The 18,912-nt window shown below is 40.9% G+C and overlaps 2 protein-coding genes across 5 annotated transcripts; both read left to right on the top strand.

The window, feature by feature from the left end:
- Window positions 1–4,114: 4,114 nt before the first annotated feature.
- On the top strand, window positions 4,115–8,475 carry LOC134036028 (intraflagellar transport protein 57 homolog). 3 transcript variants are annotated; one of them, XM_062480727.1, is made up of 12 exons: window positions 4,115–4,211; window positions 4,626–4,800; window positions 4,980–5,154; window positions 5,277–5,395; window positions 5,517–5,607; window positions 5,740–5,811; window positions 5,943–6,065; window positions 6,206–6,277; window positions 6,443–6,574; window positions 6,702–6,764; window positions 7,618–7,684; window positions 8,015–8,475. In XM_062480727.1, the coding sequence occupies exons 2-12, from the start codon at window positions 4,646–4,648 to the stop codon at window positions 8,191–8,193; spliced, it is 1,248 nt and encodes a 415-aa protein (XP_062336711.1). In that variant the 5' UTR covers window positions 4,115–4,211; window positions 4,626–4,645; the 3' UTR covers window positions 8,194–8,475. The 3 variants fall into 3 exon arrangements, with proteins under 3 accessions (XP_062336711.1, XP_062336709.1, XP_062336710.1); XM_062480725.1 differs by having other exon boundaries at window positions 4,178–4,455; XM_062480726.1 differs by having other exon boundaries at window positions 4,178–4,455; window positions 4,622–4,800.
- Window positions 8,476–9,062: 587 nt separating this feature from the next.
- On the top strand, window positions 9,063–18,640 carry LOC134036030 (intraflagellar transport protein 57 homolog). Of its 2 annotated transcripts, none has more exons than XM_062480731.1 (4): window positions 9,063–9,247; window positions 11,411–11,784; window positions 17,779–17,845; window positions 18,180–18,640. In XM_062480731.1, the coding sequence occupies exons 2-4, from the start codon at window positions 11,476–11,478 to the stop codon at window positions 18,356–18,358; spliced, it is 555 nt and encodes a 184-aa protein (XP_062336715.1). In that variant the 5' UTR covers window positions 9,063–9,247; window positions 11,411–11,475; the 3' UTR covers window positions 18,359–18,640. The 2 variants fall into 2 exon arrangements, with proteins under 2 accessions (XP_062336715.1, XP_062336716.1); XM_062480732.1 differs by lacking the exon at window positions 9,063–9,247 and adding an exon at window positions 10,735–10,893.
- Window positions 18,641–18,912: the final 272 nt, after the last annotated feature.

Raw genomic sequence — 18,912 nt, 5'->3', positions numbered from 1 at the left:
ATGTCTAGTGACAGACTGAACCGAGGTCCCAGATGACTTGCTTGTGCATTTTCATAACAGCCTGCCAGTCTCATCTATGGTTTAAATTAAAATCACAAACTTGATGTAGATTGGAGCAAAGCAAGAACCGTCAACTGAGTCAGCAGTGTCCTCAAGATTCGCTTTTGTATTAAGATGGAAATGAAATGCCAGTCATTCTGCGACTTGGAGGGGAATTTACTGTGCAAGTCCATATTAAGCAGAGAGGTCAAAGTGGCAGTTTGTCAGTATAAATATTGCCCTGAAGCAAATACTCTCCTATTTCCTGTCACAGCGTCTGTGCTAATGAATTCCACAAAAATCTTCAATCCATTCGAATCATTATAGAATCTGCAATTTAAGCATTAAAAAGATTTATATGGAATCCAGTGCATTCAAGCTTAATCATCATTATTGGCATTAATGTTAAAAACTAACAGCCATGCAATTCTATCAGAAAGTCACTTTCTGTGCTTCTGTTCCTTAAGGCTCTCAACAATAGCTTCAACACAATTGGTTTGCTGGATCAGACATGCCACATATCCTGCATGTTCAGTGGAGCCTGGAAGAGGTTTAAGGACATTAATTCAAGCTCTGTGTGGGTTGTCAGCTGTTGGGTCTAATTTCAGGGACTCTTTTTATAGCTCCTGCAATCTTGGAAAGGTGAAACCACCGCCGCCTGTACCTCTTCACTCCTACTGTACAAACGATTGCATAAATATGTACACTTGTGCTTCACAGGTTCCAGGTTGTCAAGCAACCAATATCATCAAAAAAAATCAAAGATAAGGACAGTTATAAAATGCAACAATCCTCTGAACTTCTTTGTGGGAGTGACATTTTCAACCACACCTAGTTGTATATGCTACTGTATGGCACCTTCAAAACAGAAGCTATAAATCACCTGAATACAATACTTATGATGGGGAAGAGCAACTACTTTCAGAGTGATTGCATTTATCTTAATCTATTTAGTTTGCATTAACCTACAGTCCCAGATTTCAGGCCCTCCAGCAATCTGTGGAAAGGAAATTAGCTCCTGGCTAATTCAAGTGTCCTGTCAAAATGAGTGGGCCTCTCGATTCATGTGGCATTGTGAACACTAGATCTTCTCTGCATAAACTAAATAATTAATTATGTTACTTGCAATCCCTGTCTTTGTTCCTCCCCAATATGTGATATATCAGATTAATGTCAAACACCATAATATTTTATATTCTATAGGTCTTTACTAGATTTACTGATGGACTGATAATTTGTGTGTCAGTGTCTAACCACCTTAGCTGTGTTCCATCCGACATACAGTACAATTATGATTTCTAAACTGTCTTGGTAAAATATTTGTATTAAACCTACCAAACAAACATTCTCTACTGCACCAGTGGCAGGATTTGAGGCAAGCTATGAAACAATTTTTGCAAGGAGGATTAGAGCCACTGGAATACAGTGGGGTCAACTGGGAATAAGGAGAACTTTCATTCTGCTTTTAGCAGCTCATTGATTGAGGCATTTGAGGCTATAAGTAACCCCAGTGTCAGTTGTTGTTTTCATGTGTAGGAGTTTCAGCTCAGGGTTCCAATCACAATTTCAATTAAAATGGAGTTTCTACTGCCAGATGTGGTTCATGCCTCCAGACAGTGAACTCTTTACAGAGGACCGAGACCCCCTCAATTTGAACTCAACATATCCAAGAGGTATACAGTGAAATACCGGGTGCTCAAAAATAACTCAACAAATGAAGGCCATTCGGTGGTGATTAAAGCAAGGAAAGGGAATGTTTAAAATAAGAGGCGACACACAAGTCTGTGTTGAGAAGGATCAGGAAATCCTACTTGAACAAAAAGGTCCATTATCTTCAGAACAAGGGTTCAAGCAGCAAATGAAAGCTGTTCCTGTTTGTTATTCATCCCTCCACATCCTCCCTCACGCCCCTGCGGGAAGGCAGCTTAGAACAGGGCGCTCATTACAGTGTCAGTCAGGTTGAGCTGTGCATCCACCTGTCTGTCCTTCCAATTACCTCTGTATCGAACGCCCCACACAATACTGTCAGACTCTAGAGGGAATAGTCTTGAAATTGACATGTTTTCTGGCAGGCAAGAGCCTGTAATCAGAGTGCTGAGAGAAAGTGGCCAGGTTTCCAATATCTTCAGTGTGTTTAATGCTGCTGAAAAAGAGATGCTCGTATGTGGTAGACACTAGTGTGTTTAGAGACTTCCACCCACTGTGTTTGCACAGACACAATGTAGTGAGTTGACTCCAGTATGGACCTGATAATCTGATGCTTCATTTAGCGGAAATACGTGAGTAGCTACCGGCTTTAGAGATGGATGTTGTGTGAGATGTGTGTGAGATGTGTGTCCCTCTCCATCCTGATCCTAGTTAATGCTTCTAAATGCAACAGTGGTTCTACAACACGTCTGATTCATCCTTCATTCAGTATTCATGGCACAATTACTGGACTGATTTTAATATGTTATTCACATACTGATATTGTCTACAATGACGCAGAGTTGTTGCACGTGTGCAATAGTAATTATCTTGTATAAAAATAAAAAATAAACGGTTTCTCACTGACCCATATGGCTGGAAATGAAAATCTTTATATACCTATTTGCTGAGCCGGCATAACAATTCAATTGCATCTCTAACAAAGCTTTTATTTTGCTCGTCCACGTATATAGACGCAGTCAGCCCACAAGTCTGCACACAGCAAGCTGTCTGCCAACCATGCACGCAAGTCCTCAAACATCAGTCACCAGGGGAGCACCTGTGTGTGTATACCGACATGGACCAGCATGCAGATCAAGCACACACACCCGTCCCTCCTCCCATCTCCTCATCCGGCAAGCCCTGCTTAACAGCAGGAGTGTGCTCCAACATGAATTATTAACCGGCAGAAACACATCCTAGCCCTTCAGAGTCTGGCTTTGACATATCATATAGGTTGAGAGTGTGCATGCTTGTGTGTGTGTGTTTGTTTGGGTTATTCGATGGATGGAAAAGTGCACAAGGTCTAGTGTACTAAGGTACCGGTGAAATTGCATGCCTCTATAATGCCATGTGCAGTCATGCGTGCAGCTGTGCTCCACTGGATATGTCCATCTGAGAGAGAGAAAGAGACTGCGAGAGAGAGAGAAAGACAGATAAATAAAGAGAGAGAAACAGGAGAAATAATTTGAGACCAAGACAGCAAAAGAGCAAGAGAGAATCCAGAGAGAGAACCAACATTCAAAATCTCTTGTGAGACACTTTTATTGGGACAGCAAATAATCATGGTAACCTCAACCAAAGAATGCTTGTTTTTAATTTGATTTAAAGAAACATTGAATTAATTTTCTCCTACAAAAATATATGGCCATCACCATCAAACTGTTCAAATTCATTCATCAACTCAACTACTCTAGTCGTACGTGTGAACAGGTGCTTCCAGCTGAATACTCAGAGGATAAGCAAGAAAGTAAGCAAGGTTAATTTACGTTGATCGTCATTTCCAACAGCATGCTATGCCTATTAACAAAAAAAAAATACTACAAAGACAGTGACATCTGAGTTTTAAAAAGGGAATATTGATCACAAGGAAAAACTGGATAAACAACAGGACAGGACAACCAAAGAGAGGAGAAGAAATAAGCAGAGACACTGCTTTCGAGGTGACATAATTTGAGGCAGAAAGGGGGAGGACAAGCAGCTGTTTCCCTGAAGGACTTTATTAAAAACTGTATTACCTCTCATTTTGTAGAAAAAAACGGTATTCTATGTGGGTAGCACTGCAATTATTCATTCCAGAATTACAGACAATTTACATCACTTTGAGTATGTGGGATGTGGGAAATCTTGCACTTGATGCATCTCCAAATGATTTATGTAAAAGCATTGGCCAATTAGCCTACACTGAGAAACTGTAAACATGCATTAGAGCATGGGGTTCGTGCCATATTTCTTTCAACTAAACAGAGCACCTCTTGGTACAAATTGATATGAATTGGCTTCAAGCTGATAACTCTCTCACCTGCCAAAAACATTTTATATAAAGCAAAATATAATTTCAAGCTGGTCAAGGTATCTTAAATTAAAAACGTATCTGACTCCTCTCCAGTACTGTAGGTGGCGATAATTTGAATGCAATCCACGAATAGCTACATGGTGCAGAAAGAGATAAACAAATAGTTGGTCGCTGTCAAAGGGATGCTGAGGTGAGGAACACAGTTCTTCCATCGGATTTAGCTAACTAGTGCCACTAGTAGTGGCAGAGTAGGTAGCTATCGTCTTAATACGTAATGTTAAGTACCCCTGCTTCAAAATTACTTTGTTTCTACCTACCGAGGGAGCTAGTTACTAACTGCTTCTACCAACAATTCAACTTATCTTAAAACATTAATGCTAGCTAGCTAGCTAACATTATCTACTTCCAACTGGTTTGCTTGACAACGACGGAAGGTAAACATACACAAGACCAGCTAGCACTAGCAGCTAGCTGGCTAGCTAACGTTAGGTTGTTTGGTTTGGTGACAGCTTTGCTGATCAGTATCAACATTTAACGCTACTTTACTAAATCCTAAAGAATATTTGGACTTGGGTTAATTGTCACTGATTTGCTTGTTAGCAAGCTACAACGCTAAGCGGACAGATGGCAGACGACAGTAGACGAGGAGATGACGATGAAAGGGGTCCTGGAGCAGTTTATCAGATGTTCATGGTCATGGAGGACTTGCTGGACAAATTAAAACTATTGGATTACGAGGAGGAAGTACTTTCAAAGCACAACATGAAAGCGCTCTCGAGGTTAGTAGAGCCACGCACTTGTGTTTCGTGCGTTGTGGAACAAGTGACCAAAACAGTAGTCACTTTTCCCGTTCACTCGTACTGTACGGTCCAACTTCAGCTTTACATTAAGCTAAAGCATTTAGCGTTTATTGTTAAGCATTAACGTTTATTGTTACTGTATGTGTTCCCTACCGCAGACATTACTTTGCATCATATGCCTACACGCCCTCCAATCCAGGCGAGCAATTCTACATGTTTACCATCATCGCCTCTTGGCTCATCAATGAAGCTGGAAGACCATTCGAACAGCCGCAAGAATACGATGACCCCAACGCCACAGTGTCCAATATTCTATCAGAGTTGAGAGCATTTGTAAGTAGTCTACAACTCCCACATTTGTATTTACCACCTTTTTTCACGTCATGGTTTTAGGCATGGCTGAGGTTTCTGGACATGTCAGATTTGCATTCATAATGTTCCTCTTGCTATCGCAGGGTGGTCTGGTGGACTTCCCTCCATCAAAACTCAAAGCAGGTTCAGGGGAACATGTCTGTTATGTACTGGACCGGTTAATAGAGGAGGTTTTGAAGAAGAGGGGCTTTGTCTGGAAAAGGTATGTTGAAGAATAATTGATCAGATTTATGTACTGCCATCCCTGTGTCTGCCATCCTTATCTCAATTGTTCAGTCAGACTTGAAACTTTTCTTTACTCTGAGGTTGTATCATTTCCTCAGACCAAACTACCCCACAGAGGAGATGGAGGAAGAGTCAGTGATGGAGGATGATGCTGAACTAACGCTCAGCAAGGTGGAAGAGGAGATGACAGTAGGTATCCCCTTCTTACTTTCTCGGTTCCACAGCTTCTTTTCCTTGGCACTTTTTCTAAATGAATGCAGTCCGGTTTAAAATATATATTTTTAATCCGTCATGCTCAATTAAAACAAATTCTCTACTCAGGATGAACCAGATGACTTTGAAGAAGATAACGTTATGGACCTCGAGGCGCTGAAATCAAGGACCAATCCGAGTGTGAGTGCTTTTCAGAACCGGTTGTATTAAGTTGTGTCAGTGAATGGATTAAAATACAATGCCGCTATCTAGTAAATTAATTAAAATGAATTATTTTTTCACCTATTATCTTTTCATTTGTATTGTTACAGGTAGCTAGCCTGTCTTCAAAGCCTGATGACATATTAGAGTCCAACACAGATGCTGCAGAGTGGAACTTGGAGGTGGAAAGGGTCCTACCACAGCTGAAAGTTACCATCAGAACAGACAACAAGGTTAGGACTGTTACTGCTTCCAAACATATTTTGGGTAAAAGTCAAAGTAGGATGAATTGGCAACAACAACAATATATATATATATAACAGTATTTCAGTATTTTTTTGTATTCATTTTTCATTCATTCTTTTTTTACCAGGACTGGAGGATCCATGTGGACCAAATGCATCAACACAGAGATGGAATTAAATCCTCACTGAAGGAGACCCAGGTGGCCTGAAGTTAGATTGTTCCATTGCTTTTAGTTGAGCAACTCGTCTTTATATAATTTCAAAGATGGACTAATGATAATTGGACAAGCCAGTAATCCTTTTTTTCAGTGAGGTGGCACAACGTCTGTCATGCCTACCACAACTGACCCTTTAATGTTTCCCAGGGCTACCTGGACAAGCTGCAGGAGGAGATAGGGAAGACATTGGAGAAGGTGGGCAGCAGAGAGAAATACATCAACAACCAGCTGGAGCACCTCATTCAGGAGTACCGCAGTGCTCAGTCTAAACTTAGTGAGGTAAACACCCAGGATCTCTTCCTGTTAGTGATGGCTAACCTAGAAATAGACAGGGGTAATATCTACTCTCTGATCTTACATATAGGTTCAGACAGGCATTGTGTCTAAGATGTGTTTTTCTTCCCAGGCTAAGGAGCGCTATCAGCAGGGAAGTGGTGGAGTAACTGCGAGAACCAGAGTGCTGGCAGAGGTTGGAGAACATGTTAATATACGTTGGCAGTTTCTGTTAATGCTAGTATTACATCATTTTACATAAAGTACAGTGGCTTGCTCACTCTCTTAAATTTTCAATTGAAACCTGTCATACTAGTTGGGTGTGCTCAAGCCTTCGGCGAGCACAACCTTTGTTCTCTCACATGTATATTATTTCTTATTTTTATTTATTTTCCCAGCCCTAAGGATCCCTCAATATTTAGACTACATAGACACATTTGGGGTCAAAATGTTCGTCTTGGTCACGATTGCGTTGCTTCTATTGGGATTTACGTTCCGTTGCATGGTTTAGGCTGAAATTAAGCAAATCAAGACTTGCATGTACAGTAAGTAATGTCACATTAAATAATGTATTTAAACTCAAGCTTTTGTGGTGCGTCGCTGTCTTCAATGCCACAGCCTAAACTTTATGTCAAAAGAAACATTCTCATTTCCGGCGCTTTGGCCATTTCCCCCTAAATAAATGTTAAGCTTATTTACGTTTTTGGGGGCATACTTTCAACGTTGTTACAATAGCTTGTTTCAAAGGGGGTTCAGCTTGTTTCAAAGGGGGTTCTTAATGAATTATGCAATATGAGTAGGCTAAATGCTTGAAAATATCACTAAAAGGGAAAAACTTAAGGGGACGGACCCATCTGCAACCGACGCAAGCAAGCACACCCTACAATTTCCCCAGAAATTGTACCCTCTCTAGTTTTATGTGTCTCACTATAGACAAAACACCAGTATATTCACCCCTAACAGTATACATTTCAAGATTAACCACTTGGAGGTAGTATCCTTTCCCACATTAGAATTCTAAATCGATGGTTGTGATGCCTGTTTTCCAGATTACAGAGGAGCTGGATAAAGTGAAACAGGAGATGGAGGAGAAGGGCAGCAGTATGTCAGATGGAGGTGAGACTCCTGGACTGTCCACCACTATGTCTAGTTGGAATGACTTCTAGTGGAAAGTTATGACGAGTTATTTGTTAAAAGTATCCTTAACCTGTCCAGGATGCAAGTAATATGAAGTAATAACCTATCCTGGTTATTTATTTTTTTTGGGGGGGGGGGGTCATTGAGTAATTGAAAAACATTAGAAAAATATGTTTGTTACATTTGTAAACTTATAACGACATAGAACGAATTAAGACATAAGGTAAGATTGTTTCTTATATACTATTATTATATATACACAGCTTCATCAACCTTTGCATCTTCCATTTTTTACATTTTCTTTTGCAGCCCCTGTGGTCAAGATCAAACAGAGTCTGACAAAGCTGAAGCAAGAGATCGTTCAGATGGACATTCGCATTGGAGTGGTTGAGCACACACTGCTTCAAGCCAAGCTTAAGGAGAAGTCCAACATGACCAGGGACATGCATGCCACCAACATTCCAGAGCCTGCCATTGGTGCATACTGATGATACCACTCAAACAAACCAGGTCGCTCAAATGCATTTACCTGTCTATTATCAGACATCTGAAATAGCCATTTATAACCAGTTTTTGTTTTGCAGTTTACTAGTTACCATCAATGTGATTAAGATGACACAAGCAGTGTTGAGAAGATGGGTGTTTATATATGGTAGCTGAGGATGTTCTGAAGCTCTGTTCTATTTTAAGTATAATTGGTTACTGTAAACATGATTTTGGTTATCTGTACATATTTATAGAAAAAAATAAAATACATTATATTAACTTGATATGTGTGGTGCATGAATATGACAGAGTTTTGGTTAAATAATTTTAAATGATTAATCCAATTCATTTTTTATTCAATGAACGTTCAGTAACTCATAACCACTAGATGACACTGCTGCATAGCCAGGTCATATGTCACGTGAGGATGACAAACCCATCCATGCATTTTACAAATATGAACTATACAGTATATTATGCAAAATAAGTAAATGTTGTCAAAACAAATTAGTGTCACACTATTGACATGCAGCATAATAAAAGCAATTTGTCTGCATCTTGTTTTCAATAGCAGATCATGACTGAAGTGGCTAATCGTAAAGTACAGTGCTCATCCTTGTCCATGTCTGGTATTCATTGTCATCATAAGATCTGCTGAGATTTGTTTTGCAATATTTGAGGGAGGAAATGAGAATTAATATAAAAAGTGAACTTTCACTGAGCACGTTATATTTATTCTTGAGTTGAAGTAGCTATAAATGCAAACCAAATCGAAATGTGTTTGAGAATATCCAGGTATTTTGGATTATTTGCAGAATTAATTTCTGTATTTTGAGTTGGGCAAGCTAAGATCACCCGCCTCCACACTACAACTTGTGGTATTTCACCACTGTAAGCGAGGCTTTGCGGGCTGCGGGTGTGCTGTCAAGCAGGAAGACAATTCAGTTCAAGTTCATGTTTCTTTGCGGCAATATCTCAAATCCAAAATAACTGTTAAACTTAACGCACATTTACTAATGTATGAGGTCGAATAACGGATTTGAAAAACGAGAGCTGGTAAGTAGACCGATCTATATCGCTTTATGGGGATCCCCCTTTGTTCTTGCTGTCCTATTTCCTCGACTTTAAATAACGTTTGGTAAATGTATTTCAATATATTCATATATATTATTTTATAAAAATAGGCGAATGTGACTTGGCTACACTGCAATGTATAAACTGTTCGAATATGTTCTTTCTGTGCATTACACCTAAGTTCTCACACATAAGAGTTTAAAACAAAAACATCACGGAGATGCTCAGCATGATTCATACACAGAAGAACTGAGGGTTGACTAACCTATATAATTTTTTAAAGAACAATATGATTAGCCTACGATGACTGTTACTACTGTAGGACGACTATCACTGCAGTACCCCATTTTCTTCACCAATGGCATCATCGAGCCTTACAGTAGTCTGTGACGGTGTTTCTTCCAGCATCACCAGTGATGCCGGGTTGCGGCCTAGTAGTTTAGGATCTATCCCCTTGACTGCTATTGAGGAACATGTTGACAGTTTGTAAATGTAATGCTACTTAATTATTTCCTCGTTATAATTTATGATAAAATATTTAGATTTAAATCAATTCTACATGTTTACCATCATCGCCTAGAAGATATAGCTAATTTGTTTAATAATTCCACACAAATATCACCTTCTATTGCTTTCTTTGACAATAATGGACATACAAGTACAGATCTAAGATCTAAGCGCTGTATCAATCTATTATGGCCATGATAGTAATGGTTATATTATATGATGGGCCTTTGTTGGTAGATTAAGTCGGATTGTTTGTAATAGATTGTCTACTGTGTTTAGCATTATGTGTTAGCTTATATTATTACATATTATGTTAATTCTTATTAAGAACTTTGACAGATGATATGCAAGCAGCAGTATTTTATCGCCTCTTCTCACACTTCCAAGACACAGGAAGTTAGTTGCCTCTGACACTTCCTGGGTTATATATTTAGATGGTTTACGGTACATAAGCTTTAGATAATCTTACAAACAAATACACCCTGGGCAACAAGACTGCAAGCTTTAGTTGTTAACGTACATTATATTAAACTCAACAGCCCAGTCCTCTGGGTTCACATTACTAGACTGCTTGTCGGCTATCTGAACGCACTGCCTATTTTAGTACAGGGAGATATGGAACTCTTAGCATGCTTGGGTAACTTAGGACAGGTTTGACTCAATGTTTGAAGACCAGTGGAGCAGTGGCTTAACTGATACAGGGTGGGGCACGACACATGCTGGTCTGCTGGCGTCACATACCTAACAATGGCAGTGGAGTTGCCGAATCAGGGATTCAAATATATTTTTTACTGAAATTCAAGTCAAATTTTGGCAAAAGTATGGTTAATAATACAAAAGAGAAACGATAACCAGACACATGCAGTAAGCCTTAGTGAGGAGCTTACAGTCATGATAGAGTTAACAGGAAACTCACTATAAGGGAACTTTGTTTTCCTTTTCTTCCCACAGATTTTTCAGGCTGTTTTTCTCAAGGCTTCACATAGTAAATATGTCGGACAACGGGAGAAAATATGCTGCCCAACAGAGTATAGTTGTGTAGTGCTGTATTTAAGATAACTTAATGGCAAATAAACTGTTTAAAGTTTAAAAATAATCGGAACTAAAGAACAATTATATGGGTAAGATTGCGTGTCATAAATAAAAGTCTCCAGTATGAGTTTGGAATGTCAGTTTTGCAAATTTCCATTAGAACAAAATGAGTTATAGATACCTAATGGAGGATTAAAAAAATCCCTGACAGCACACAGATAATCTAAAGAAGGGTCAGTCTTAGACCTCAAGAGGCAGATAACGCTACCATGGTAGTAATTTGCTGACTTAAGGGGGAAGAAGTAATGGAAGGAGATAAAGCAAGGCTTATGTTCTTTTAACACGAGGGGTACTTGCATGTCTTTCCTCTGTAATCTGCTCATATGTTTGCTTTGCTTCTTGTGTACATTTACCGGTTTTACTGGTTCCAAGATATTCTCTAATGTAAAAATGTATAGTTTCTGGTGAGGTATTTTATATCTCTGACGAAGGAATCCTCAGTTGTTTTCCCAGAAATTCCAATCCTGCTGAGCGTCAACAGTCGCAGAACTTGCTCTCCCTTTTGGTTTTGTATTCTCTAACAGACCTTTTTAATGTGTTTTCCAGATTGAGACCAAGCTGTCATCACACGTGCTCCGTTCCCTCAGACAGTGTGGTGTGTGCAGCCAGCCATGGCTCTGCTCTTCAGTAGGGCTGTTACAAGTATGAAGTCCAAAGAGCTGTCACCATCAGTGAAGCAAGCCATCGTTGGGCTGAAAAATCAAAACAAACCTATCAGAGAGATAGCAAAAACATTAGGTGTGGCCAAATCAACTGTTGGGTACATTCTTAAAAAGATAGAACGCACTGGTGAGCTCAGCAACACCAAAAGACCCGGAAGACCACGGAAAACAACTGTGGTGGATGACAGAAGAATTATTTCCCTGGTGAAGAAAAACCCCTTCACAACAGTTGGCCAGATCAAGAACACTCTCCAGGAGGTAGGCGTATCTGTGTCAAAGTCAACAATTAAGAGAAGACTTCACCAGAGTAAATACAGAGGGTTCACCACAATATGTAAACCATTGGTGAGTCTCAAAAACAGGAAGACCAGATTAGAGTTTGCCAAAAAACATCTAAAAGAGTGTTGTGGGCCGAAAACTGGATATAAGACACCTCAGGTTAAAACTAAGGGGAAACACCATGATGTAGGGTTGTCTTGACATTTCTGTCTCTCAGCAGAAGACTGAGAGAACATCACATATTTACCAAACGCTTACAAGAGATAACGAGAGCTCAGACCTTGTACGAAGAACAGAGGGCAGGGCAAACTGACATTTTGGGGTTTAGAAGATAATCACACCATGGCAGGATAACTGCCATGGAGATCAGGGGCGTTCTGTGCACTATATAAACTGTCTGTATTCAATTATTAAGTAGGCTCTCAATCTTGTGTTCGGAGAGACCTAGTGTATGTTGCCTTTCTGACTTGATCAATAAACGTGAGTTTGCATCTGAAAACTTGGATTGACTCCCTGTGTCGTCCTTTCGCACCAGTTCGGCTAGAAAGCCAGCCACCACAATTGGTGACCCCGACGTGATCCACAAACCTACATCTTCGATAAGGTAAGAGAATCACTTATAAAAAATGTAGTTAGTGGCGTGTGTGGACAGAAGGCGCAAAGTCTCATGTTTTCAGATGCAAAAACGTAAGCAATGTTGCATCAAGCAGAATTTGTCTTGTCAAAACCCCATGTACGTCAAAAACCCGAATGAATGATGAGTAAATATGTGCTAAGCTTTCTACTATCGCGGAGACAAGTGTCTTGTCGAAGCAGCGTTGTGACGTGGGGGATTACGTTGGACGCACATTTTGTCCCTAAAAATCCCTAAAACGTAAAATCTTAGTTGAAATAGACGCAGGGAGGATTATTTCAAATAAACTTTTGTTACCGAGTGGAGCAATAATATAAGAAACGGAGTAACAGTAAACCGCATAGGATTTGAATGTTATTCATGAAAATGCGTGCGTATTTAGGCTAATTTGCCAAATCTAAATACGGCTAAATTATAGACTTGTTGTTTGAATTCGGCTAGTTTAAGGGACAGACCTTAACAAAAGCATTTACAATTTCTTTGCGGACACTAAACAAATGAACTGTACAAAGTCTAGCAGAACTGTATCCCAATATACTGGATACTGATTTAACAATGCCGAAGCTTTTGTTGAAGATGTTGTGTAGGAGTGTCCAGGATCCATCCAGGGCGTATCCCAAGGGAGAGGGAGAGGGAGAGGGAGAGAGAGGAGAAACCTCCAAAGCCAGTCACTATCCAGCCTGGTGACCGGGTCCTTCTTAAAATCTACCGGAGAAAGTGGAACACTCCGCGTAGAAACTGTGCACAGGGACACAAGCGACTGTGACTAACAGTACAGTGTCAAAGGTCAACCGTGTGATTTCATCTAGAATCACTGTTAAAAACCTCGGATCAGACTTGATAACACCTATTGACTCTGATCTCCCTGTGACAGTACAGGACTGTGCTGTCCTAAAGCAAAGCACACAAATAACGTTGTTTAATCTCAGTCCTAGGACTGGGCGTGGTCGTTGCTTAAGACCAAGGACCATATCCAGGGCTTGAAAGTCTTACCAAGCCACCCTGGACAACGGCGAACAGTCACTCAAACCTGCTCCCAAGAAAGGGATCAGAAAATGAAACTCAACCGCCAGGACAACAAACAATCCCTTCCCTGGTTGTGTTCCAACTGGGAAGAAGGGGGGTGAGTGAAACGCAGGGAGACACGGGGGAGAGAAGGATGCACAGCAATTTTGACATTCGAAATGTGAAACCAAAGTAATTATTAACAAATATGCCTTGGTGGTTAAGGTGATAGAACCAGGGGTTTGTTGATGACTATAACAATGTTCTGTTGGCTCTGAGTTAACAAACTCCCAGCTACTACTGTCGTGGCACGGAGAACCGACTGCCGGTTGGCAGAACAAGCAGGACCAACACCCACTATTGTTCCTGATAAAGTTTCACAAAAGCTATCACTAAACTGAAAACTCTGGATTGGAGGGCTAAGTTACTAGTGCTGCATACCTATCTCCCTGTCCCGGTTTCTATAAACTCACCTCCACTATGATGACAGAGTGCAAACGAATGCACCAAGATCATCTAACTAATTGGCGTTTTTCTGGTCACCAAAGCTATCCTGTTCCTGGCGTGTATCCAATTCCAGGAGGGAGAAAGTGAACCAGATCCAAGGGACGTGCCAGGGTAAGGATCCCAAGGGAGGCCGGAAACCGAGGTTCCCGAACCAAAGCCAAACCCGCCAAACAACCTGACAGCGTCACTACGCAAGCAGCCTCCAAACCAGGAGGCCAAGCGAGGACAAGGCGCCCCAGGCAGATCCCACACTGGCACCGCAAAACCTTTCACTGAGCAAGTTGCTCAGTGAAGGGGGGTAAGGTAAGGCTGAACTCTAGAGATGTTTTAGGGGAAGGCATGTACAGCAATGACTTTAACGTAAAATGTGTAGCCCAAGTACTGGCTCAGGCAATGCCAGCAGTTAGAACTATGGAAAGATTCGAGGTTGAAATAAATATTGCTCCAGCCCTCTTCAAGGTATCTGTGGACTGATTTCACAGCACAGGCTAACGAGTTGTCAGACTTATGTATGCTCTAAGGCCAGGACCGAGGAGTTGTATGTCACTTCTAACACACCTAGGTTGGGAAGAGTGCGAGGAGAAAACCAACCGGTGGCTGACCGTACCTGAGAACATGATAAAACAGAATGTCCCCACGTGCGAAGCAGCATGCCTCGCATATCTAGGATCTCGTGAGTATACTCTTAGTGTCCAAGGGGACCCGGAAGAACCGGTCCAAAGAGACATTAAGCTTAACTGCCAATACCTAGAAGGAATGTTGCCACGTTTGGAGGAGGAGGTGGCCATTCCGAAAGGGGTAACTCTAACGCTAGAGAAATCTTTCGAGTGTTATCAGAAAACGGGCAATATAGATGTAGGGACCGTACCAGCTCAGGACTGTAGTTACATCTGGGAAGTAAGTGGGCAATGCACCAAACTGATCGATGGGCAAGCAAGACAGATTAAGGGAGCTCAGCCAAGGCGTCCAATTCCCCCGGCCTGCCCTTATCATTTTCAAACTCAAATTGTGGCTGATGTGTTTTGGCTCTGTGATTATGCAAAATGTCTAAGGTCGACACTGCCCATCGATTGGAACGGGAGATGCGCTAGAGTCCACGGGGTCACTCACGTGGTCTACTTTCGATGCCCTCAGAGGCAGACAAAGGGGAGAACCGGGTCCGCTCTAAACGGGCCTACTCTTCCAATGTTACCATCGACGCCATCGGTCAGCCAAGGGGGGTGCCCAATGAATTCAAAGCCAGACATGAGGTAGCGTCAGGGTTTGAATCTATTTCACCATGGATAACTACTAACAAAAACACTGAGTGGATCAATTATATTTATTATAATCAGCAAAGGTTTATCAATTACACTGAGACTGCACTCGCGGCTCTGGGAGAGCAACTGTCTTCCACCTCAGCCATCACCTGGCAGAACCGACAGGTGCTGGATTGGCTCCTGGCTGAGGATGGAGGGGTTTGTGCTAAAATTGGTGATGTATGTTGTACGTTCATCCCAAATAACACTGCCCCAGCAGGAAGGTTTTCCCAGGCCATGGCTGACCTAAAGTCCCTGAGGGAGGAGGTGCAAACACATGCGGGACAGGGGACCGATTGGTTTGGATTTTTGAAATTACAAATGGGAAACTGGGGTTTTGGTTTTGCAAAAATGGGAATAACTATCCTCCTGACTATCATAATCTTAGCTAGTGTCATAAGCTGTCGCGTGCCAATTCTCCGGTCTCTAGGTGTTTCTAGCCTTGCCTCCCCTATGGCGGTTGTACGCGCAAAGAGAAACATGCCAACCTCTCTTTTGCTTGCAGAAGGACTCCCCGGTCCGGACTTGTATCCAATACCTGAATGGGACGCGGGAGAGGACCACCACGAATAAGCTTGACTCTAGGCCATGCTATACCCGGTCTCGGAGGAAAGTCACTACGATAAGAATAACTTGTTAATTTGTTGGCTAAGAAATTTTTAAAGAGTTTTTGATTTATTTTGTTTAGATTTTTCAGTGTTGATTTATTTTGTTTAAATTTTAAGAGATTTTCTTTGGAACATACAAATTGTTGTAAATTTTGGAAGGATTGCCCTTTCAAAGCATTGCTTGTGTGTATTAATTATATGTTTTGATTCATGGTTTCTCCTCCAAAAAAGGGCCTGGGGCCTGGGGGAGTTTTAATCCAGAATCTCGACCTACGACTGTTGGAAGGTTGTGAACAATGGACGGAATCCTCTGTGCTCATACACAAGGTTATTTGGACCTTGTGAGGGTAGTGGAGGGTCAGTCAGTTTTTGGAACTGGTTTTAGCAAAGAAGTTTAAGATACTGGATTTTATGTACTAGCCTCATAAAGGCATTAAGGAATATTAGACTGTGTATTGGTCTGTGGGGGAAATAAGGAGTAAAGAAGCAGTTATACGGGTAGCATTTTATTATAGCTTGAAAACACATATCCTTGACCACAAGGGCAAGTAGCACTGAACACGAAAGGCCGACTCCCTGTGTCGGCCTTTCGCACCTGTTCGGCTAGAAAGCCAGCCACCACAAGAGCCTGTACAGTTCTGGAACAACATCCTATGGACAGATGAGACCAAGATCAACTTGTACCAGAATGATGGGAAGAGAAGAGTATGGATAAGGGAAGGAACTGCTCATGATCCAAAGCATACCACCTCATCAATGAAGCATGGTGGAGGTAGTGTTATGGCGTGGGCATGTATGGCTGCCAATGGAACTGGTTCCCTTGTATTTATCGATGATGTGACTGCTGACAAAAGCAGTAGGATGAATTCTGAAGTGTTTCGGGCAATATTATCTGCTCAGATTCAGCCAAATGCTTCAGAACTCATAGGACGGCGCTTCACAGTGCAGATGGACAATGGACCGAAGCATACTGCGAAAGCAACCAAAGAGTTTTTTAAGGCAAAGAAGTGGAATGTTCTGCAATGGCCAAGTCAATCACCTGACCTAAATCCAATTGAGCATGCATTTCACTTGCTAAAAACAAAACTGAAGGGAAAATGCCCCAAGAACAAGCAGGAACTGAAGACAGTTGCAGTAGAGGCCTGGCAGAGCATCACCAGGGACGAAACCCAGCGTCTGTCATACTAGTTGGGTGTGCTCAAACCTTCGGCGAGCACAACCTTTGTTCTGTCACATGTATATTATTTCTTATTTTTATTTATTTTCCCAGCCCTAAGGATCCCTCAATATTTAGACTACATAGACAAATTTGGGGTCAAAATGTTCGTCTTGGTCACGATTGCGTTGCTTCTATTGGGATTTACGTTCCGTTGCACGGTTTAGGCTGAAATTAAGCAAATCAAGACTTGCATGTACAGTAAGTAATGTCACATTAAATAATGTATTTAAACTCAAGCTTTTGTGGTGCGTCGCTGTCTTCAATGCCACAGCCTAAACTTTATGTCAAAAGAAACATTCTCATTTCCGGCGCTTTGGCCATTTCCCCCTAAATAAATGTCAAGCTTATTTACGTTTTTGTGGGCATACTTTCAACGTTGTTACAATAGCTTGTTTCAAAGGGGGTTCAGCTTGTTTCAAAGGGGGTTCTTAATGAATTATGCAATATGAGTAGGCTAAATGCTTGAAAATATCACTAAAAGGGAAAAACTTAAGGGGACGGACCCATCTGCAACCGACGCAAGCAAGCACAACCTACAATTTCCCCAGAAATTGTACCCTCTCTAGTTTTATGTGTCTCACTATAGACAAAACACCAGTATATTCACCCCTAACAGTATACATTTCAAGATTAACCACTTGGAGGTAGTATCCTTTCCCACATTAGAATTCTAAATCGATGGTTGTGATGCCTGTTTTCCAGATTACAGAGGAGCTGGATAAAGTGAAACAGGAGATGGAGGAGAAGGGCAGCAGTATGTCAGATGGAGGTGAGACTCCTGGACTGTCCACCACTATGTCTAGTTGGAATGACTTCTAGTGGAAAGTTATGACGAGTTATTTGTTCAAAGTATCCTTAACCTGTCCAGGATGCAAGTAATATGAAGTAATAACCTATCCTGTTTTTTTTTTTTTTTTTTGGGGGGGGGGGGGGTCATTGAGTAATTGAAAAACATTAGAAAAATATGTTTGTTACATTTGTAAACTTATAACGACATAGAACGAATTAAGACATAAGTTAAGATTGTTTCTTATATACTATTATTATATATACACAGCTTCATCAACCTTTGCATCTTCCATCTTTTACATTTTCTTTTGCAGCCCCTGTGGTCAAGATCAAACAGAGTCTGACAAAGCTGAAGCAAGAGATCGTTCAGATGGACATTCGCATTGGAGTGGTTGAGCACACACTGCTTCAAGCCAAGCTTAAGGAGAAGTCAAACATGACCAGGGACATGCATGCCACCAACATTCCAGAGCCTGCCATTGGTGCATACTGATGATACCACTCAAACAAACCAGGTCGCTCAAATGCATTTACCTGTCTATTATCAGACATCTGAAATAGCCATTTATAACCAGTTTTTGTTTTGCAGTTTACTAGTTACCATCAATGTGATTAAGATGACACAAGCAGTGTTGAGAAGATGGGTGTTTATATATGGTAGCTGAGGATGTTCTGAAGCTCTGTTCTATTTTAAGTATAATTGGTTACTGTAAACATGATTTTGGTTATCTGTACATATTTATAGAAAAAAATAAAATACATTATATTAACTTGATATGTGTGGTGCATGAATATGACAGAGTTTTGGTTAAATAATTTTAAATGATTAATCCAATTCATTTTTTATTCAATGAACGTTCAGTAACTCATAACCACTAGATGACACTGCTGCATAGCCAGGTCATATGTCACGTGAGGATGACAAACCCATCCATGCATTTTACAAATATGAACTATACAGTATATTATGCAAAATAAGTAAATGTTGTCAAAACAAATTAGTGTCACACTATTGACATGCAGCATAATAAAAGCAATTTGTCTGCA

This window comes from Osmerus eperlanus, chromosome 16 (assembly GCF_963692335.1).
Source record: "Osmerus eperlanus chromosome 16, fOsmEpe2.1, whole genome shotgun sequence".
In the NCBI taxonomy this organism is placed as follows: Eukaryota; Metazoa; Chordata; class Actinopteri; order Osmeriformes; family Osmeridae; genus Osmerus; species Osmerus eperlanus.
This window is presented reverse-complemented; position numbering and strand designations above follow the sequence as displayed.